The 23,493-nt window shown below is 36.7% G+C and overlaps 1 protein-coding gene and 1 long non-coding RNA gene across 2 annotated transcripts in view; one reads left to right on the top strand and one right to left on the bottom strand.

Moving 5' to 3' along the window:
* Nucleotides 1-1,395: 1,395 nt before the first annotated feature.
* Rpn3 (regulatory particle non-ATPase 3) lies at nucleotides 1,396-14,530 on the top strand. The gene is made up of 10 exons (XM_067093722.1): nucleotides 1,396-1,779; nucleotides 3,123-3,347; nucleotides 3,939-4,055; nucleotides 4,325-4,445; nucleotides 6,375-6,525; nucleotides 6,890-7,090; nucleotides 7,404-7,520; nucleotides 10,707-10,895; nucleotides 11,484-11,666; nucleotides 14,296-14,530. The coding sequence occupies exons 1-10, from the start codon at nucleotides 1,683-1,685 to the stop codon at nucleotides 14,371-14,373; spliced, it is 1,479 nt and encodes a 492-aa protein (XP_066949823.1). The 5' UTR covers nucleotides 1,396-1,682; the 3' UTR covers nucleotides 14,374-14,530.
* The window catches only part of LOC136832591 (uncharacterized), a 205,794-nt gene continuing 190,938 nt past the window's right edge, over nucleotides 8,638-23,493 (bottom strand). Inside the window, exons 4-5 of the long non-coding RNA XR_010851266.1 lie at nucleotides 20,287-20,469; nucleotides 8,638-10,302 (exon numbers count right to left, since the gene is read on the bottom strand). This is a non-coding gene — a long non-coding RNA (uncharacterized lncRNA). The remainder of the gene's footprint in view (nucleotides 10,303-20,286; nucleotides 20,470-23,493) is intronic.

Genomic DNA, 23,493 nt, shown 5'->3' with positions numbered 1-23,493 from the left:
TTCCATCTTTCAAAGATACAATATTATTATTCCTCTCCGCTAACCCTGTGGACTTTCCCCCAATTTCGGACATACTCGCTCCCTATGTGGCATGCAGCATAGTGATCCCGTCAACTTCACTTACTACCTTTGTAAATTTAACAGGTACGCAGATGATTCTGTTTCATCTTCATTTTCTTCGACTACTTACATTTTAACTATTTTCCACGGGTCTGTTTCATTTGTTCTCCATCCATACTGTCTTCTGAATTTGCTTAGGTGTTTTAGGTACTTTTTTTAGGAAGTTTCTGTTACTTCCAGGTAATTACTAGTTGCCACTCGAGTCTTCCCTATCCATTCACTTCCAAAATCGCCAACCATCTCATATTAATCACCCAGGTAGGAAATCTGAGTTCTCCAACTCTTTCCATGGCCAGAGAAGCCCCCCCGACACTATATCTTATTATTATCCCCTGGGTGATGCCATCTGTCTCCCCATCATCATTATGTCATCAACGAATTTCCATGATTTTCCCTGTGCCATCATTGCTCACTCATTCTTGCCCTGTTTCCGTTTCCCATCCTATGCTACCATCTGACTCCTGCTATTTTTTGTGAAGCTTTCTTTTCAAATCCTCAAAGTGTTTTAGATTTGGTTTCACTGTCACATCGTGATTCGCGCAGGCTACGTGCAAAAATGCAGATCGTATCTAATGTGCAAGCTTACTTGCGTGTGCAATTTCTTATTCAGCTTTCCCATTGTTTGATTAGCTCTTTTTTTAGTCTTTCATTAAATTCTAACTCAAGACAACTTGTATTCGATATCAATAAAGTATTTGAAAAACAACTCGTGAATCCTTTGTCAATCTAGCGTTATTTCATCCTTTTTGTATTTACTGTCTCCTCTTTATTTTGGTTTTTCTCAGATTTGCTTTTAAATCCCGTCTTTCTAAATATATGATGTATTTTATAAAGCAAGCTTTGTAAATACTGGGATGTTTTGCAGAATAAAACTGTATTATCTGCCAAGTTATTATCGTTATTCCCATCAAACTCACCTCTAACATTTCCAGCCACTTGGTTTACCACTTTAAAGTCAGTTTTACTTCTCTGTTCATTCCTGTTCCGTGATTTTCTCTTACTGTTTGAGTCACCATTCAACAAAGGGAGAGCATCAGTTCATGATCTGTGTCCCATTTTAGTGTTTTTGACAAACTGACAAGTCACGTCTGAAGAAGAAGCAAGGCCACGTTCAATAGCATAATACTGTGTGGCAGATGGGCCATTCTTTCAAAAATAATGATCTATTAGAGTATGAATATAATTGATTTCCCAAATTCCGTGCGATGTATTATTATGTCAGACGTTTTGATTATTCGTAATGCAGTGTAAAAAATGAAAACAGGCCTTTGATGTTCATTTTCGGGAAAAGTGAGATGTAGGTAAATTAGGTTCTGTATGAATTGTAGACATAACCGACGAGCGGGATATTATTTTTTTAAAGTTATTAAACAAACAACGTAGGCAGAACGCGATGATAATTTTAGTTTTTCTATTTTTAAACGTCCAATAGTGGAAGAGACCGTTTTACGTCCACTTGCTCATCGCATGAACGTAGCCTCACCAACAAAGTCGAGCATTCGCCGGAGTTTGTTGTCGTTGAAAACTTGTGTCACTGCGCTTTCTCCCACATTTATTGAAAAATGACTGTCGAGGCTATGGACGTGGACGTTTCTAAGGATAAGGAGAAGGAAAAGGAACCAGAGGAGAAAAAGGATCCTGATACTCTCACCATTGAAGGTAATGAGGCGATTTTTCACTTACGGAGTGGGGCTGACTTAGGGTAGTTTAGGCCTACACAGACTCGATGTTTAGGCCAAGTTTAAAATCTTATGGTTGTACTGTGAGATTTAATTTCTCAAAAGTACTATTTTCGACGAATATATGAATCTTTAGACCACACGGTGTTTGTTTAGGCATCCTAGGCTAGTCTACAGGGGTAGGGAATGCCCTAGCGTATAGCTTTGTTGCCGAGGCCTTGCTTACAATAATTGTGAAAGGACCCCGACGGGAAAATTTGTTTTTATAGCTATAATAATAATAATAATAATAATAAGAGTAATAATAATACTGATAATAATAATGGGAGAAGCCAAAACCGAGTGAATTGCTTGAGCCATGCAGCAATGGCCAAGTCTCAAGGTGTACAAACTACAAGATAAGGTACCGGTAGAACTCACGGTTCACAGCCAGCCATTTTTGCATGAAAAATCATTTTGGGTTTATCATGCAAAAATGGCTAGGAAATGATAGGCCACTAAAAGAACTTAAAAATACCAACCTAATGTAAGCCTAGGGGTGTTTACTGGTTAAAATTTTTGCCGTATTAGCTATGGAGAGAGGGGGGGCAGTATTGTCTTACTTAATAGGGTAAGTCATAATTTGATTAATTTTTTATTTATCATTTGCGCATAGTGTTTATGGGGTTCAGAATAACGAGAATGAAGAGCTCTTTTAAAAAATGTAGGTTTACAATTTCATATTATGTATTTAATAATACCCACAGGCCTGGACGTACCCATAGCCCATTCGGCATCATTCACAAAGCAGCTAGCCTAAAGAACCATTGGTAAAATTAAAGACTAGCGACTTAGCCCTTCTGGTTTAGTAACCACCAGTGTTCATGCAAAATAGACGCTGTGTCTGGTACTAACCCCATGGGGATGAATACGTAGAAGCATAAATGAAAGACGGTAAATACTATAAACAAAAAAATACATAAATAGTAACAAAATTACAGACTAAAGGTGGTAAACATTGCTGTTGGCAACTGGAGAAAACCGGGCTGCAGTAGTAGTCTTCAGTTTTACCAAACAGTTTTCAATCAAGGCTAGTTACAGGGATGCATTCTACCTTTCATCTTTAACTTAAAGAGAATTGATTCATAAAGTGAAATAAAGACAATCCTGGTATCCCTAATTAGTCCAGTACCTAAAAAAATAATAAAATGGTGAGGGGTAAATCCTGCACTATATAGGTATTTTAACCTGAAGGAGAAAACAATCCTCTGAAAGACGGAAATATTTAGTCCGGATAACTAATCAGGAAGATGGTGTTAATTATAATGTTTATTTTTGTTTCAGACTTGAAGGAACACATAAGGCTCGTGGAGAGGAGTATAGTAAGCAAAGAGCCACGTTTTGTCCTAAGAGTATTAAGGGCATTACCAGCCACAAGACGGAAGCTTACTCCAAATGTTTTGCGTCGGCTCATTGCACTGTATTTCAATCGTCCTGAGAATAAACAAGAAAAAGAAAATATTTTGCAGTATGTAGAAGAACTGATGGATACTGAAACAGTACCACAGGGTGAGTTTTGTAAGCCGTTGAGCGGTTTTGAGACATTATGCTTTTGGCACACCAGTAGCTACTAAGGAGAAAATCATTGGTCATGTGGTCTGCTTTATTGACAAGCATATTAAATAGACAATTTCCATGTATGCATGTATGGTAATCACTCAACTATTTAAGGATTTTGTTAATTTGCACATACAGTAGTATTGTTTTGATGTTATTATCATTCACACATTGCTGTGTTTTGTATTTTTTTTATTTTTCAAGTAATTTATTGATTTTTATTGAGTAAAGTGGCGTGGTGATGAAAGGAGTAACTGGTTTGCAGCTTATATAGGAAGCAGATGATATTTAGGACCATGATTACTTTAAATATGTAAAGTTGCTCATGAAAACTGTGAATATGATGCCTTCAGTGAATGGAACCACGAAGCTTTGATAATTCACATGGTTTTTGCATCTAAAATTTTTAGGTGCTGTATAATTTTCATAATTTATACCCTTGCCAAAATTCAAATTAGAACTGTAAATTTCAGTGGAAAAATATAGAGAATGGGTCTTTGATTTGTATTTAGAAGTTTTTTAATCTTTGCAAGATCTTTTCAGCACCCGTGGGACGACAGCGAACACAGCTGGCTCTTGAAGTGGATGTCTACATTCACTTGCTAGTTCTCTTAAGACTTCTTGACACTGATAGACATGCAGATGCCATCAAATGCTCAGGTATATCATTATTCACTTTGATCAAAATGTATAAAGGGTTCTATATTGCAGTTGCCTCTTTGGTAGTGGTTTTGCAATATTATGTAAATAATGTAATATTTTTAATTTTCTCACTGGTAGCCCCTGACAAGTTTTGAAGTATGTATACACTTAATATATGTTGCACTATAACTACAACTTGACAGTAGTAACTATTACAGACGATATAAGCATTGAAATGTCCCAGCAGTTGTAGTGTTTCATTTTAGTAAAGTTTTTATGTTTTGCAGACCAGCTGATGACAAAAGTAACTAGTGTGAACCGTCGTACACTAGATCTGCTAGCTGCACGTTGTTACTTCTACCATTCACGTGCATATGAAGTTAACAACAGACTTGAGGAAATTAGAGGGTTAGTATTCTTTTGTTGCTGTGATATATTAGATATATTTGTACAACACATGTTAAACTTGTTTAATAATTTAGTTAATGAGTAAAACCTCACTAGAATGCTTCAAGTATTAACACTTTTGAAATTTTTGTAGCCCAAGGAATTACTGCTCTTGTAATGTTTATGAACATGACAGGTATTAGTATCTCTTGATTTGATGTGAAATAGGAGCATCCTTTGTTAAAGTATAGAAATTAGGAAAAGATGCAAAACATCTATCAGAAGCAGATTTTGGACAGTTGCAAAGTGAGATAAAAAATGACTGCAGTGAAACTATTGTAGAGCAAAAGTAGCTGTCTTTCAAAACCAACATTATGGCAGCACAAGATTATCATATCCTGGAAAGAAAAAGAACTCAAACACTCATAGTTAAGATGGTGTAGTGAGGATATTGCCAGTGCAATCAGGGACAGACAACAAATACTGTGAAATTTACAATCAGCATAAGTGACACATGACTTGCACAAATAAAAAAATACTAGAAGGTAGACCAATTAAATAGGAAAGGAAAGTGTGAACATGAAGCTAGGTTTCTGTGTACAGCAAAACAAAATCCAGAAGTATTTTTTGCAATTACGAACAGCAAAAGCCAGCCAAGCAAGAATTGTGTAGAATATTTAAAAGATGAATATGGCAATTCATTGGTGATGTAGGTATTGCTGATCTGTTAAGTTAGTCCCTTACTAGTTTGTACATGTAAAAAAATGCCTCAGAAGTTCCTTGCATCTTGAAAGTATACCAAGGAAATGAGCTCGGATTAGATTTTTCACAATACTGCTCTGATATTCAGGAAAAGTTCTAATAGTGAACCAGGAAACTATAGTCCTGTTACAAGAATGTATCTTAGCAGTCAATGTAATGAGTAATTTAGAGTCAAACTATGTTAAATAAACAGCTCACATGGATTTTGCAATAGATCATACTTAGCCAACTTTTTATTTCTGTGACATAATCTATGATCAAAGTAGAGCAATAGTTGTACTGTACATGTAATTCCAGAAGGCTTTTGACAAGTTGCCACATAAATTATTAATTGCAAAAGAAAGAAGTTTAAGTACAGATAAAGTAGGAAATTGAATAGAAAACTGGCTGAGTCACAGAGAACAAAAAGTTTTCACTGCTGGAACATCCACTGGTTTGCAAAAGTCACAATTGGTATGCCTTTAAGTTCAGTTGTGGGTCTTTTTGCTCACAAAAATGGGTATCAGCGCTGATATTTTAAACAATAGAGAAGTACTAAGTTGATTAGACCTAGGTTATTTAGGTGACTGGGCTGGTTTGTAAAATAGCAGAAGACTCTCAGCCTAGGAAAATGTAATTCACACAGGTTATGAAGAAAAGAATGTCATATATGAAGTTATTGGCAAGATCTACTAATTGACATAAAACCTCAAAGCAGTGCAAATTGAAAAAGGTCAGCATATACCTTACAAGAATATAATATTTTATCAGTCAGACGTGTTGGATATCAGAGGAGGCTAAAATGGTTAAATTTACTTGTACTCTTGCTAAAAATTAAGAGGCTAGTTGATATAAACATTTGGCTTACTCTTGAGGTATAAATAACATGGTAATCTGTTTACCTTAAGTAAATGATCTAGATCTCGTGAATGGAAATTAGTACTACAGTGGTTCAACACCAGCTGTGAAGCAACTTAGTCATGTGCAAGATAGCCCCATTTTAAATGTATTTACTGAGGAGATGAATATTCAGTCCAAGAATAAGTTAAATAAATTGATCGACTATAATTATGAGCCATTCAGTGCATTGATAAAACTGAAAGAATTGTGTCAGGTTGATGTGTTTTTTATGTAGTAAATTCGTTGTTGAAGATGCAACTAGATTTAAACATTTTAAATATTTCTTAATTTTTATTCATTTCCAAATAGTTTCTTGCATCAACGGCTGTGCCAGGCAACTCTCCGAAAGGACCATGAAGGCCAGGCTGTGCTTATTAATTGCCTGTTGAGGAATTATCTCCATTATTCCCTCTATGATCAAGCACAAAAGCTCATTGTCAAACTTGAATTTCCACAACAGGTAATGTAGCTCTTTACAAAGTCTTCAATCTTAAGGCAATTCAAAATAAAACTTATTTGTTTGTATGGCTGACATGATTGATGTTAAATTTATGTACCAACTTTGGTTTTAAATAATTTAATAATGTACATCAACTTACAACTACTGTCTAAAGGTTGATTTGTAACATACAGTATTAAAGGTGATTTGTAACTGATATTATATGGGATATGCATATGTGTAAGAAACGGGGTCTGAACTATGCTTTCAGCCATTCTTATGCAGAAAGATATGTTCAGAATACATGAACTTGAATTTAGGAATACAGTCTCTTATTTTATGTGTTGTGTTACCTGAAGTCCTGACTTAATTTGTTCTTTCACAGGCCAACAACAATGAAGTAGCTCGTTACCATTACTACATGGGTCGCATTAAGGGAATTCAGTTAGAATATTCAGAGGCCCACAAACACCTGATCCAAGCATTGCGCAAAGCCCCTCAGCAAACTGCTGTGGGCTTCCGCCAGTCTGTACAGAAATTGGCTGTTGTGGTAGAACTCTTACTAGGAGATATACCAGAGAGGCAGGTGAGTTGTTGAAATTGTTTCACTAACATGTGCATAATTAAGAATATTGTAAAGATTTGATTTTTGCTTAAATTGAAGGAATGTATTAAGTAGGCTGGTAACTTGGTTAAAAAAAATCAACAGTGAAAAATGAAAATCTGTTTGACAAGACCATAGAGTAGTTTGCGCTGAATGTAGACCAGAGCCTAAGTGGATAAGAATGAACTGTAATTGGTGGTAAAGTTTGAGATTGTAAGCAGATCACTTGAACTGTACTTTCATGAGTAAATTTTGAGTTGTGAACAAAAATTTAAGTTATTAATCTGTTTTACAGATATTTCGCCAAGCTATTATGAGGCGAGCTTTGGCACCCTATTTACAGCTAACCCAGGCTGTGCGACTTGGAAATTTGGTTCATTTCACATCCACTCTGAATGAATATAAAAGCAAAGTAAGTATTCATTATTTTTTCTTGGCAATAAAATTTGATTGAAGTTGATTTGAAAGTCAACATCTGGGAAGTGCATAAGTCTAGATTTGTTTTCAGTCTATTTTTTCTACTGTAAGTCTCAACAGTTCTTAATTATGTAGTTAATCATAACAAGACCACTGACTTAAGCGTTGGAAGAGGACTTGAACTTGGCGGATATAGACCCATTACTTGTTTTTTCATATATTTTTTACTCCAGAGAATCTTCATGCTTAATATAGTGTAAGATTGAGAAATTGTTTATCCATATTTGTTTCATTAAAAATGCATTACTTATATACAATGTGTCCAACATCATAGACCATGATGTTTCCAGGATCTCCTGTCTTTTTGTTTGTCAAGCAGAAAGTAGTCTCATTGAACTGAGATAACTTAAACTACTGTAAGACAATTAGGACCACTTTTAGTAAGAAGACAATCAGAAGCAACAAGAATTTTTGTTCATAGAATGCTTGAATGAGTGAAAATATAATAAGTAAATTATCAGCATTAATATATGAAATGGGTTTAAAAAATTGTAATTATAAAAGCCACAGTTGAATACATTAATAGATAATCAACTTTGACATCTGTTCGTGTTTATTTTTAAAGAATGCAAATACTGTAGCAAGCTATTATGTCATGCAATCCTTATCTGGGAAATACTAGGTGTCATTGTATATATGTAAATAACTCCCAAATTCAATCATAGTGATTATACTTGGCCACGTGTTGCATAAACATTTGACATTTGGTCTAAATGGTCTTTAAGGGAACAAGTTTTGGCCTGAGTTTTCCTGGGTCTTAGCTGTGTCTTCTGTGTTGTCTCGAGAAAAACTCTTTGTGGTCCGAGTAGTCCAAACACTGGTCACACTTGCCATGATCCTATTTAACCACACATGCATGCCCCCTTATTCTCAATATGTATTAAATAATAACATTTGCATGGTCTTACAGTCATGGCAACAGTTTTGGTATTGTTTTTCATTTGGTTTCTAGGATTGTTTTCCAGGTTTGGTTAATGAATTCTTTTTCTTTTAACATAATTTATTCATTTATAAGTACAAAAGTGAATTTTACAGTTATTTATCTCAGCCACGATTGTCATCAGTTTTTCTTATTTATTAGTGAGTAATTACCATTTTCTAGCAATGTTTCTTCATTCCAGCCTATCATTGATTCATTCTCCCACATTTCTACTAATTTAATTTTGTTATTAGCGAAATACAGTTTTCATTTGGCATTAACTAGCTCTCAGATGTGTTTGCATTTGATTTGTTCACGTTCTCCACATTACTTTGGTTATAGCTGCGTATTTGGTTTTGGATTTAGACTGCTTGCCCATTTGCTGTTCTTCCAGAGGTTGAGTCCTTTTTGGGCTGGTAACACCTTCTCAGAACATTGACATGGTCTATGAGGCCTGCTGTAGAAGAGTATGCCACTGCTATACTGGAACCTTGCCTCATTGCGATAGCGATGTCATCTCATTTATGAGTCTGGTGGAGATTGTTGATCCTTGGCTTATATATTTACCACAGGATTCTCAGTTCCTTTATCTTGGACAGTTTCGTGGCCATTAGTGGTGGTGGAACAGCAGCTTCAAATGTTAGAGGAATCGCTGTGGTCACAGCTATGCTTTTGCCCGTGGTCATAGGTCTGATAGTGTTCAATTACCTTATTAGGGGAGAGGAAAATGACTGGTGCAACTCTGTACCAACCACAAATGCTTCATACTCACTTTCCTGGTGGATTATTATGCTTCATACCTGGTCTGTCCTGATTCCAACCACACTACTGCCTTGTTGCATTTGCAAAGTCATCAGCTAACATGGGTTGACATAGCCACTACTTAACCAGTACGTGGCATTGCCCACCATGTGCACTCATGGAAATGGTAATCATGACCTAAAGAAAAACTTTTTGGTTGATATTTTGAATAAAAAAGAAAATTTATGCTTGTTGAGATCTGCAAGATGGCATATTTTAGAATAGAGGCTCAAGACTAAACATCACTTATATTCTCTAATAAAAGGGGCCCTCTGATACTTGAAAACTGTTTACTGTTGTGGAGGATTGTGTCATGATATAGTAATTTAAGTGAAAAACTATGCAGTAATGTGAAAAATTACACTGTATGAATCTGGTTTTATTTTTTGTGGCCATACATTTGGCAAATGTTGGTCCTGTCATTGAAGCTCAGAAACAAAGTAGTTAATTACTGTAGTGGCAGCAAGTGAAGGGTTGGGGTTACTACCCACTCCTTTGATTGTCGATGTCACTGTTTGTTCTGCCATGCTGCTGTACAGGAGTCTTCACTGTTGCTGAACTGCTGTCCTGACTGCTGCTGTTGGAACAATTACTCCTTTTCTGACTTTTGATTCCTTTTGCTTCTCTTTTGGTTGTGTTTTTCTTGTACAGATAAGAGTGCCTGATTCTTTACTTGTGAGGAAGTTCAGTCAGTGGAGATGTTTACGGCTTGACAGGGTGTTTGAGCACTTTGCTACTTGTGAATATTGCTCTTTATTCTGTTTTCTTTGCTGAGGTCAGGAGTGTCTATCATCTTTGAACCACACAGAAGGATGTCTTGATTGCCTGCCCAGGGGGAAAAATTGAAGATTCCATATGCTGGGCAAGGGCTCACGAAAACGGGCATTGCTCCAACTCGGGCTTTCAGTAACTTTTTCTTGGTTGTTCTGGTATTGAGTTTATATCACCTCTGCCTCCTCCCTTGTGAGGAATGTTGTCCATGAGTCCTTGGTCTAAACTGCGAATAGGAAAACTTTTGTAAATTACGTTCATTACCTCTAACCTCATAACTATATGTAAAATGATATAGGTAATAATAATAAAATAACAATGCACAGTGCATGTACAGCTACATTACAGTAAAAATCACAAATTTAAAGGAACAGTCTTGTAGTAATTATACATTAACAGTTAGAAGGAAATTAGGTATAGGTTTCTTGTAGGAAAAATTGAACATTCTATAACAAAAAATGTTTTTTTCAACCAGCCTTAGAGCAAGGGTTGCATGCACTGTATTTGATTCTGTCATGAATTGTATTGTTTAATTGGGAATATGCAGTATATGGGCTTACATTATATAGTCTTAAAATATTTTTCTGTTCTTTTAAAATTTTAAAATTAACAAGTTGGTCTTTATTTCAGTTCCAAGAGGATCACACATTCATGTTAATACTGCGTTTACGTCATAATGTAATCAAGACTGGTTTGAGAGCTATATCGCTCTCATATTCTCGCATTTCCCTTGCTGATGTGGCCTCAAAGCTCACACTTGGATCTCGTGAAGATGCAGAATTTATTGTGGCCAAGGCTATCCGTGATGGTGTTATTGAAGTGGGTATTATATTCTTATAGCTTAGAAGAATGTATTTATGCTTGAGTTTTGAGAATCAAGATTTTTTTTTTATAAATTTTTATCTTTTAGAAATTTCATTTTCCAATTCACTGTATTATTGGGGATTTAGAAGTTTGATATATTTTTACCTGATCCTCTGAAACTGGCAGTTGCATTGCCAGCTAAGATTTTGTGGCTGAATCTCCACATTAGCTTCTCAAGATGCATGCGCAGTTTCCAGATTACTACCACTGTGTAACGATTCTGAATCGTTATCTGGTAATATTAACGTAGTTTTATTCTGTAAGACATTGTAGTAGTTTAAAAGTATCCTATTTCTATTTTGTAGTTTACAGCTTTGATAAAGTGAGTGATTAGTTTGCACAACATATAATTGATTTCCATTAATTTCTAGACAGACTAAGGTTTTTTGTAGTGTTGAAATGTGAAGTTTCCACAGATTTCATGAGCTTTAAAATAAAAAATATCAAATGTACATTTGACTCCCTGTAATAATCCTTTTTACAATTTTTTTCATTACATAACATGTGGTTGGAAGGATTTACATCATTATAACTTTTTTCCAGGCTGTAATTGATCATGAACATGGTTACATGCAGAGTAAAGAAACTGTTGATATCTACTGCACACGGGAACCCCAGTCAGTGTACCATCAGCGCATATCATTCTGTCTGGATATCCATAATCAGAGTGTAAAAGCAATGCGTTACCCTCCTAAGTCATATAATAAGGATTTGGAAAGTGCTGAGGTAAGCATAATACAGTAGTTCTATTGCCTTGAGTTACTCTTAACTGTTGTCTTACATATTCACTTGAATACAGTATATTAGTTTTGTTCAACTTTGTTATATTATTCATTTATATTTTCCTTGTACAGTATTAGACATCTTTGTCATGTCAGCAAAACTCAGACTTGGTGAAAACAATCTTGTAACATGATGTGTTGTATGACATTGTTTGGTTATTGCATCATCAGTCTGTGAGCAGTACACTCCACATGTTGCCTTGATCAGATGTCAATGAAAGTTAATTTTCTGATGACAAATGAGTTGGAACAGAGTATAGTATGTTTAAAGGGACCACTTCTGTTCCTTCTTTTCTTTGGTCTGTGGCTCCTGGTCATGTTCATTGTGGCATGCTCTTGCTCAAGGAATTCCTCTCCCAAGATATTTTTGTGTGTATTAGTTCAACAATTGTTTATCAGTCTGACTTGGGGCAGTCATGCTCATTCTTCATATATGTGTTACTATTTCTTAAAAATTTTTGGCCGGAAGCACATTAGTGTGCAAGTAGTCCTGTGGAATTACTACCTCCTTTTCTTGATAACAGTTACCTTGTAAAGTTGATGGTCTTGAAGTTTACCAGTTTCCTTCTAACAGTAATGGTGTTTGTACTTATATGTTCCCTTTTAACCTTCCCCAAGTAACATCCTTTATCTGATGTAAAATTTTACTTTACCAGAAAATTTATAATCTCTCTTGGATGCAAAATATTCAGTGTACTTTTCAAAAGTAGCTTGGAGAGGACCTCCAGTCGCCTCATCGCACCCAGCAAACTTTCCACGTCATATTCAAATATGACTAATTATTGATTGACCAGGTTTGGGCCAGGCCACTGTAATTTCTTGCTGCAACATTTCTTTTACCAGAATTAGTCATCAGTCTGGTGAATGAGCAGTTGTCAGTGCCCTCTTCTAAAGATGGCAGTGCAGTATTCACGTTCACATCTTCCCTTACAGACTGGATTACAAATTCCATGGAAGCAACATTAGATGGAACTCACTTTCATCATAAGTGGTTTCAGGAACTCTTCTAGAAGTCTTCTCTGAGGGGCTTTTACTCATCGTCAGTGTGAAAGTTTTTATGCCTTTAATTCCATTATTGACTAGGGTTTCATCGATGCTCTTTTTCCACGATTGACTAGCCTTTCTTGCTACTTCCATCCTATTGCTGTTCTAACCAAACCACTCAAGTCTTTTAGGTACAGTGTTAGTCTGTTTTCCAGTGGCTAGACACCAAAGCTGTGGGTAACTTCCTCATTGTTAGATGTTCTTCCTCTCTCTCCCATGAAATTTGACATTCTACAGTCACATCCTTGCAAAATGTCATGCTGAATGAACCTATGGGTTCCAGTGCTTGGCTTTGTGCCTAAATTTCATACTCCATTTTAAAGTATCCTATGTTACCTTTGTCAGTGCCCATGCCTTTGCCTTACACGTGCCAGGATTTTTCTGTTTTTACTACTGAGATACTCCATACTAGTAGTCAAGCAGACTTATTCAGTTTGTCCAGATTGTTGCCACCCTGATAATCAAGATTTGCTTTGTTTGCTAATGGGATACATAATAACTAGTCTAACAGTCTTGATTTCTTCCTGGCTGTTCCTTCTCTTTCTTACTGGTTTCACAGTCCAGTGTCTCCCCAAGGAACAGATGCTCTCCCCTTTGCAAAACTTGCCCTTCCACCATATGGTGCTTCACCACTGCCTTTCCCGTCTACTCTCAATATATTTCAGGTACCAAAAATTTTTACTCCCTGTAAATTTTGCAATCCTGACCATTTCTTGTGGCACCATCCTAGTATATTCTGAGGTCCTAGCCAGATCTGTACTTGTCATAGGGTTTGTTTATATATCATTGATGACCTGCAGTGATTATGTTCTATCAGCACTTATGCTTGTCAGCTTTCCAATTTCCCTCATGTAAGTTGGGTTATTCACTTATTCTTTGGGTTCCCAGATCTTTTCTCAAGCTTAGTACCAGCTAATGGAAATGAGAAATTGTCACATTCTTACTTGTAATTCACTTTCAGTGCCGATTTGTCAGTCCTACTACTCCTTGTCGTCCTCGCAGAGAATTCAGTGGTGTTCAGGATTGAATACTGGGTTATGGTACCCAAGTCATATTCAAATATGACTATTATTGATTGACCAGGTTTGGGCCAGGCCACTGTAATTTATCTTCAGACAGTTACTCTGTGCATTTTTCCAAATGGATTTATATGAGTTAACCCACTATCTTGCCCTTCTTACCATCAGCCACTTTCTGGTGAAGATGAACTGTACTTAGGTATCATTTGAATTTCTGCGACACCATTTATCCTTGGTTATGTTGACATAAAGACTATTCTTGTACAGTACCATCCTGCCTGATCAATTAAATATAACATCATTGCTCCTCCCTGCTGATTGGGTGCAGACATGCTAAATAAGGGGGAGGGGGTTGTATTAATTGGATGACGGTGCAGAAGTTGTGGGCCATAGTAAGTTGTCTTTGTATTGAAGTGGTAGGCTATAGTAAGGCAGTGGTTTTTATATTTGAAATAAATTTTGCTACCATAGGTTTGTGACAATGTAGTGGAAAATATTTTTCTTCACCAGGAACGAAGGGAACGAGAACAGCAGGACCTGGAACTCGCCAAGGAAATGGCAGAGGAGGAAGATGACGGTTTCCCTTAAAAGTTTTCCTTTGGCAATAAGCTACATAATATATTTATGTAAACTGTCTTACATTTTGGTTTATTTTTGGTATATTTCCTTTTAGTTAACAGGAAGGAGTATATTATTGTATTATTGCACTAATGTATTTGGAGCCTAATGAATATTATTAACATTACTCTGAGAATTATTTGATCCTTAATTTAAGAAAAGACATGCTTGAAGATAAACTATTTAAGTATAGTAAGAAGTACAAGCATTACACACTTTAAGACAAATTAATTGCCTAGGTTTTTGGATGGAAACCAGAAGCTGCTACAAAACTAAATTTCTTGGGAGCCCAGCACACAAATATGTTTATCTGGACATATTATCAATTCAACTAATAGTCCTTTAGTAAAGAAATTGCCAAATTTATGATTCACTGGTATATCCAAAGCTATGTACTATCCAATGAAAAATTACAGAAAAAACTGCAACTGAAATATACAAATGCACACTGATGTAATTCACTTTAATCCTAACACCACCAAAACAAATTTAAGAATTTGGCAATTTCAGATATTTTCTGGTAAACAGAAACTGAACAAGTCTCCTACCACTGCCACATGTACCTTGATGAAGATGGGCATGTCTACAAAAGTTTGCAAGGTAACATGACATCATTCTTAGTGGCATAAGTCAGACCTGGTTCTGCTGTAGAACACTCAGTTTGGAATGAGACATGTAGTATTAAAATACATGCAAAACAAACAAAAAGGAAATAAATGTGTTCAATAGAAAAGTCAGAAAAAATAAGACTATGGTGTACTACACTCGTAAAAATCTGAAGCTTTATTGCAGCCTCTTCACACATTGGCATCCACAGATATTGCCCGACAAATCATTCCACAATTTTATAGTAACAGAAGTGAAAGACTTTAATAAGAATTGTTGCTATGCAGCACCTTGACAGGATGATGCTGGCTCTCTGCAAAGTGGTTAGCATCTGATATTTCATGGGTAATAGCACTAAGTTCCCTTTTGGAATAAAACTAGGACTAAGATGATCAAACAGGCTAACTTTCACTGGCAGTTACAAATCATTATCACCATTTGGGAAAAGGACATCACAAAAATAAAAGCAGCCGTTGGTATTTTGCCTGCAGTACTCCAGATATGTATTTGTGATCTATGACAACTGTATGCTTCTTTTTTCAATTACATGGTTGTTACATTCAACTTAGATTAACCATACTTCAAAGTAAATACTGTAGCTGTAATTAGCTAATGTCTAGTACAGCAGGACATGTAACATAACATTATCAAACTATGGAATGATGTACAGTATTCTTGACATATTTCTACAAGCAAGTTTCAGATGAAAACATCTGGCTTGTCAGTAAGTCTAGAAAATTTCCAGCGATCCCAAGATGAGCCAACAACTTTTATTTAGGAATATAAATCTGCACAAGCTGGAATCTTCATTGTCCTTGGTGTTAGTGAAACCAGTTTTGCTCTGCATTAGTAGGTCCTGTGAGGAATGTTAATCGCTGGTCTCCTTCCCAATGGAGAGGTGCAGCAGCAGTGAAGGAGGGCCAAAAAATGTTATCAGGTTTCTTTGATAGGGATTACCCTGACTTTGATACTCAAACTCTTGCAGCTCATTCCTCCCAAACTACCCTCTCTTTCCCGCCCTATTTTCTGCTTCTCTGCAGAAGGGTAATGGACCAGCCCATGCACTTTTGACAATGCTGACCCAGGTGTATGTGCCACGCTCTCCCCAGGTGAGAATGTGGCATGTGTTTGTGGTTTGCCACTGCCTCCAAATGATAAAGACATTTCCATCCCTCTGTATTACAAGCAACTCGCTGCTCTTCTGCTAAGAAACACAATGGTGTTACGCCTCCAGTATTGATTATCTTGCCAGTGGAGACACCACAGTATCAAGCACAGGTTGTACTCTGGTGCTATTTGTTGCCTTGACACATCAACTGCTGTAGCCATGGAGAGTAAGACTCATGGACAGAGCAAAGTGATGAAACACAAGTGCTTATTTTCTTTGTCCTCACTGTCATCAAAGCTCTTCCTCTGCATCTTATTCTGCCACTTCTTTCCATGGGAAGAAAAAGGAGAGAGGGTCTCAGAAACCCTCTCAGCCACCTTTCTTCGTCGGAGGTAAGCAACAGCTTTTGCTTATCTGTGGGTTGGATGTCTGCTGTAGGTAGTTGGCACTGGGTTCTCCGAGCTTGCTCATGAAAGTGTCTCCTCATTTCTTTCTAAGACAAGAGAAATGTCTGGGACTACTCCTCTATTTGCACTTTTACCACGGTATGCATAGGAGTTGGCACTACCTCCTTAAAATTTTTGTATGTAAATATAAGGTTGTGTGACAGGTTGCCACTGTATGATACTGCTAGGTATTGGGACTGCCTGTAAATGTGTGTGATTGTTTGAACTCTCAGGAGGTGCCTGATTCATCCAGAACTCCTAATGTGTGTGTGTGTGTGCGCATAAAGAGGGTTCGTGCACACAAGGATGCCACATTACTGTACTGCTCAGTGAAGTGATCTATATGTTGTGCGACTATGCAGACCCTGGGGTGGTGTCTGGTTCCTCCAGAACTTCTTACGTGTGATTATATGATCCCCAGAATGAGCATGTGCCACAGGATTCATGCATGAAAAGTTGCCACATCACAATATCGTTGCAAGTATAATATGACCACGCAGTCTCGGGGTGTTCTTATTTCGTACACAACCCCCCAAATGTGCATGCACGACGGTGCACCTGAACATTCATCTGTAGTCTCTACTGGCTCATTTTTTGGAAAATCACATATAAGTCTACTAAAATGTAAGTTTCGATTTTGAGCAGTTATGACTTGTTATTCAGCGATGGTGCTGCTAGGTCCAGTTGTTAATGTCCAAAGTTTGAGAGCATTCACCAGGGCAGATTGGTGTGTCAGCTTATTTCAGGAGAGGATTCAACTTATGCTCTGGGTAATCTATTAAAACCTGAAGGTTCTCTTCCTTCAGAACCCCTAAACGTAGAATTCGAACAGGTTTTTTCAAGAGACTTCCTCATTTGTGGGCTTAATGATCTCAAGGAAGCAACCCATGCTCCTCTGTGAATCACATCTCATGATAGAGCATACAAAGGCGTGTACCCTGGAGGCAAGAATGTTTTTCTGACTGCTGTAGTTGCTGTGTATTCATGGAGTCTTGGATCACATTAAGAGTTTGATCTGTGGGTCAGAAGGCTGCCTGCTATCCAGTGGATTGAGCAAGCTACTTGCCCTGCTACTGACATATTAGAGGAAGAAGCACTATTTCCCTTCAAGTTGTTTTGTCTGTGCATATTGACAAACAACTTCCCCCTCAAGAAACCTCAAGAAAGTTCTTCCTTTTTAGTTACAAAGTCAGGAGAGATACAACAGACAGCTAAGAAATAGCACAAACCTTTGAAGAGTGCCTCAGTTTTTCAGACAGCAAATAGTTGTCAGTCAGTGATTCCTTATGTAATTTCAAGGTTAATGGCTGTTGGATAATCAAAAGGCAGTAATACTGTACTGCCTTTCTCCTAAATTTAAAATAATTATTTCAAGGATTTACCTCTTAGATAATGCAGTTAGGATAAAGTGATTTTCCTTCAGAAGCAGCTGATAAAGTCCAAATTATACTAAGACATAAGTTTAATTACTACTATAATTCATAATTATTTAGAAGCACCTGCACAGTTTAAAATACCATGTACTTACATTTTTGAACACATGACATGCTGCCAAGCCCTGTAAATTAAGAATTTCGATTCACAATGTTAAATCACTGGCCAGGTTAAACTACTACATAATAAAAATTAAATATACTACTGACTTCTGTCTACATAAACACAGTTACTTATATGTCAACTGTATTTTATGAACTAGTTTATTGTATATCATGAACGTCCAGTTTAATTTCTATGGTACACCGAGTTTGCCAGATGAAACACAAGTATATTTATATAAATTGCTGTTACAAGACATGAGACAAATTATTTGGAATATGCTATTTGTGCTTACAGAAATACAAACCTTTGTCTTTTATACAGAGGCTCACTCCTCAGGTAGGAAGTTTTGTCTCACAAAGCAATATTGGAATTGTTCCGAAGGAATCGGCAACTGCTGTCATAAACCTCTGCCATATCTAAAACAGTGTAACCCAACGGCGAGAGACTGACGGGATGGTCTGTCACCGCAAGAAAATGTTAGCTTTCCAGTCAAGTATACTGAACAGGGGAAAGCTGACTCCTATTACCTCCAATACAGCCTAGCACTCGATGCGAAAGGCAGATAGGGCCCCGTACCAGAATGCATTTCACCAAGATGAACTTTCCTCTAGAAACCTGCTTTTCCCATAAAAGAACAGGATATCCAAGTCGGTAAGGAGAACTATCGTCACAAAAGGGCACTGACACATCTTTTATTTCTACTATCATGCATACATGCTGTCTCTCAGTCTCCCTTTAAAGAAGGACAGAGGAATACATTGTCAGACCTGAACCTTTGTCAACAGTTAGGTGGAGCTCAGAGGGAAAGGAGAGACCTTGAGTCTAATGCTGTAGCAGTGGTTTGACCACCACAACAGTGCTAAGGAGCATGATCCAGGGGCCTATTGCTGTCCTCTCATAGGGATGAGAAAGACTCAGGAGGTCTGATTCCTTCCTCGAACCTAAACGAAGTTCTATCTGAATGAGTAGTTGCAACTTCGAACCCTGTGAACTATAACAAAAGTGGAAAGCCAGGTCCTTGCCAAGCTCTCCTTGATATATTGATATAATAAAATTTACAAAGGGCTTGTTATGATGAAAACTTCATCATGAAGATGAACAACAGGATACTCGCAATAAAATATAAATCAAGGTAAAGATATATTTAGTTGTAATAAAACAGGATTATATATAGTTCAGGTAAGAATGGGAATATATTCAGTCGAGATATGATCTGGAAAATATGTGGCCAATTTAAGAAATGGGAGATATTAAGTTAAGGCATAAACCGGAAGATAAACTAAGGGAAGGAAAGATTGGAAATCTCTTCAGCCAGGGTAAGAATGGAGAGTTATGTAGCTAAGGTAAGAATAGGAAGGTATTATGTCATGAAATGAATGCGACGATATCTGGACAAGGAGAAAATGTAATATAATAAGAAAAGGATTGAATATGAAAATATTTAGTTAAGGTAAGAATGGTTAGACATTCAGTAAAGCTAAGATTTGGGAAATATTTAGTCAAGGTTAGACAGGAATTTCATTAATCGACGTAGGAAATAGAAGGCACATATGAAAATGTTTAATAAAGGTAAGCATAGGAAGATATATAACGATTCTAAAATGAAAGAATGGAGTTATTCAGAATGGGAAAAGCTGGAAAATATTAAATCTGATTAACAATGGGAACATGAGAGGAGATATTTAGGCAGGGTAGGATAAGATGAATATTTTTCTCAATGTAAGACTGAAAATACTTCCTGAGGGCAATGATGGGTAGATGTCAATTTAAGGTGAATGTGGATAAACACTCAGCGCAAGAACAAAAAGGAATTAAGTCAAAACAAGGATGGCGTGATATTCTGTCAATGTACAAAATGCAATACATTTAATCAGTGGAAAAACTGGAAGACATTTATTTTATCCAGTGCAGGAATATCAGTGAGGTTACATATAGGAACTGTGGTCAAAGTCTGGGTTATTTGAGACAAAACCTAAAATAAGACTACAACATCATAATCCATTTCTGAAATTGCCAGTCAGGTAACATTCCCTGGGGATAAGATACCGCTAATTCCCGCCATTTCTACTGCAACTTGATGCAGTGGCGGATTTAAGTTGCGGGGGGGGACCTGGTCACGTGCCCCCTCCCATTAATATGAATAATAGAACATTGTTTACTTTCAATAAACATAGGTTACATTACCTGTGTCATCAGCAACAGCAAAACGAACGTTTTCTTCACAAAATTTCATTAAGTCATACAGGGAGCAACAATGGCCTCTGAAAGGTTGAACGGTCTTGCAAAGCTTCATATTCACCGAAGTATTTCAGATGACACTGCGGATAATTTCATTCAATCTGCTATCAACATCTCCGAAAGATCTTCCTGCAAGTCAGAATTTATTTTGTAGGTAGAATAATGTGTAAATCTCAAAGCTTTAATTAAATTTTGATACTGTGTACCCACTGCAAACAAGTAAAATAATGACAGAAACACTGAAAATAAAAGTATATAATAATTTGCTTTTTTTCTTTATGCATGTATTTAATGCTTGTATATGCCAAAGCAACTTCACCTGATACTTCTTTGTAAGCTACAGCTGTTGGAAACAATGTAACAATCTTCATAATTATAATATAATAATCTCTCTCTCTCTCTCTGAGTACATACAATATATATGTGCATATGATGTAAAATATGTGACTGTGTGTATATATGTGTGCATACATACATAAATATTGACATATATGTACCGTATGTGTGTACATGTTACATATGTATATGATAATCCTAAGTGCCCCAATGAAAGATTTCTAGATCCGCCACTGACTTGAAGGATTTTCTGATGCAGTAAAATGCAACATGTTCTAATTTTATAGATATTATTTGGCAAAAAGTATGGCATGCCACCTCCTGCTATCCATAAACTTTATGGATAAACAAGATAAAAACAAGAGAGAGAGAGAGAGAGAGAGAGAGAGAGAGAGAGAGAGAGAGAGAGAGAGAGAGAATCAATCCTCCCTCCATACTTGTATATAAACAAGTACATCTCTCTTGAATCTTTTTATTATATTTTTTAACACTTATTTATACTCCAGTTCCATCCAGTTCATAACACATCTCTAAATGTTCCTCTGCGGTGTTAAAAATGTTGGCAAAATTGCAGAGGTCTGAACATTTCTAAATCAACCAGCCCAGACCCGAAATAATTCATATTTCTCTCATTATTTTCTTTCCGCATCTTTTGGAATATTCCTGTTCCGCCTCATGGCTCAAGTTTTCCAGCGTGACAGAGAAAACAGGAAGTGAGTTTCGCACTTTTCTCCTAAAACCTGACCATGTCTTCCAACTTTTTCCAGACCTGAACGAATAACGAATGTTTATATTTTTATAATGGTGCACTAAAAAAACTTCGCGGTGAAGTAATGCAGGTAAATATAATTTTCCTAGTCCTAAATTTTTTTTATGAAATATAAAAAAAAAAACGAAAAATAGTAAAATGACTTCTGAAGGGTTAACACAAACACTGCAACAAAATTTTTAAAAAAGTAGCAACTAACATAATGGTGGGAAAGAAATGCGTTTTTTCCCTCGAATTCCTTTTCCATAGAAAGCAAGCAGAATTACAGAATCATAGCTCATTTTATCAAAAGAGTGAATTGCAAAAAAATTGTTTGTGTCTGTCAACGTGAGATTGATTTCAGATGCCGTACGGGTTTTTGGGCGATTTATTTAATGAAGTAACTAGAAATTCACACACGTATAAACCGAGCGTAATGAAACTGTTTGAAAGCGACTACCGTATTTTTTTTTTTTTTTGAGAAAAAGACGCGAAGCTGGGGAATGACCGGTTAAAATGCAGGAAAACTTAAAAGCTGAAGGTTTGCTTTTTAATAATTCAGAAAGAAGAAAGAGCCAAAATAAGAAACTTTAAAATCTCTCCCGATAACCTCTGAAGAAATGAATCGTCAAAGCACTAAATGAAGGGATCTCATTTTCCGACACATTTTAACAGAAATTTTCGTTACCATGTGTGGAACCTTAAAATGAAACTGAGACCTATATCTAACGATGAGAGTAAACTAGATGGAAAGGGGAGTTGGTAATTCCACCAGTTCAGAGGCAAATTAAAACCATTGAAGGGAAACATGTGATACAGGTAGAAGATTACGCTGACAAGCTAGGTAAAATATACTTTGAATTTCCTCTATGTCCAATTTTCACATGCCATAGGGACCCCTTAAATAACCTATGTTGTCAATTCTAAGAAGTTATCTAAGCTACTTATAAAGCGCGTTTTAGTTAGGAATTTCTGAAGAAATACTTCGGGAATTTAAAACTCAAACATACCAGGGCCCAGCTGAGATAAAGAAACAGTAACAGTTAATTATATGGAGCTAAAACGATCCAGGAATTTAATACGATTGGCAAATAAATCTACGCGTAAACAGATGAACATCAATGAAGGCTAACTAACAATCTTCAACACCAAACACCAACCTCCCCGCGGGTGCTATGCACTTCTTTTTTTTTTTTTTACATTTTGCGAACACGGAGACATATCGCCCATTAGATTCTCTTTACTCGGAAGCATGGGCATTCCCAAGCTTTTCCTCTTCCATGAAACAAAAGCGAAAAGAAAAACCCGAACATCAAGCGAGCATGAAATTAGTCATTTTCCCCTTCATTTCACCGTCATGGCAGCCTCCGGAACTATTGTTCTCCGATGTGTAAACTCTTTGACTGACTTTTGCCTCGACACTTTATGAGACACGGCCAGTTTTACGGCGAAATCTCGGCGGGCTGCGTTCTCGACTTTACGACGGTGTTAATTTTATGAAAGGCGATTTCGCTGCGAAATGCTTTTGCGTATAAACATTTTCGGCACATCATGCGCCGGTACCTCCAAATGATGAGAATTATGGTAAAGGGAAAACGAAACCTAACATATTTTTAGACATATTTGAACATAGATACCTTAGAAATCATTCTTTTACCACCATTCTCCTTTTAACATTAAGTTTCTTTTGGAGGGCAATAGAGCGTATTTAGGCCTACCTTTCGACATCAGCCTTGAGGTAATCACGAGTCCCACTTTGAACAGTATGCTAAAAACACCAAAGAGACTTCTATGCTTTCGGAGTCTAAGAGTTCTTGACTAACTTTATTGTTACGCATTTCATTCCAATCTTGCTTTCAATAATGGACACATTATCTAATGCATAAACGATATTCCCTTATATATTATACCATATTCAAAGCCGATCAGACGCAGGAAGTTATCTCAGGTGGTTTACTAATCAATCTCATTTGCAGAGGTAAGAGTGAAACAATTTAATTATCACAGCAGTGCATGCTTACTAATGTAAAATACTTCAAAACAAAAGGACACATAATGCCGTTTTCTCC

Source organism: Macrobrachium rosenbergii, chromosome 50, assembly GCF_040412425.1.
Source record: "Macrobrachium rosenbergii isolate ZJJX-2024 chromosome 50, ASM4041242v1, whole genome shotgun sequence".
Taxonomy (NCBI): domain Eukaryota; kingdom Metazoa; phylum Arthropoda; class Malacostraca; order Decapoda; family Palaemonidae; genus Macrobrachium; species Macrobrachium rosenbergii.
The sequence above is the reverse complement of the archived record's forward strand: the minus strand, read 5'-3'. Positions and strand labels throughout refer to the sequence as shown.

Coding starts and splice junctions, on each gene's coding strand:
- Rpn3 (XM_067093722.1), top strand. CDS start 1,683: ATGACTGTCGAGGCTATGGACGTGGACGTTTCTAAGGATAAGGAGAAG. Junction 7,521..10,706: donor TGAATGAATATAAAAGCAAA/GTAAGTATTCAT, acceptor TCTTTATTTCAG/TTCCAAGAGGATCACACATT. Junction 10,896..11,483: donor TCCGTGATGGTGTTATTGAA/GTGGGTATTATA, acceptor ACTTTTTTCCAG/GCTGTAATTGATCATGAACA.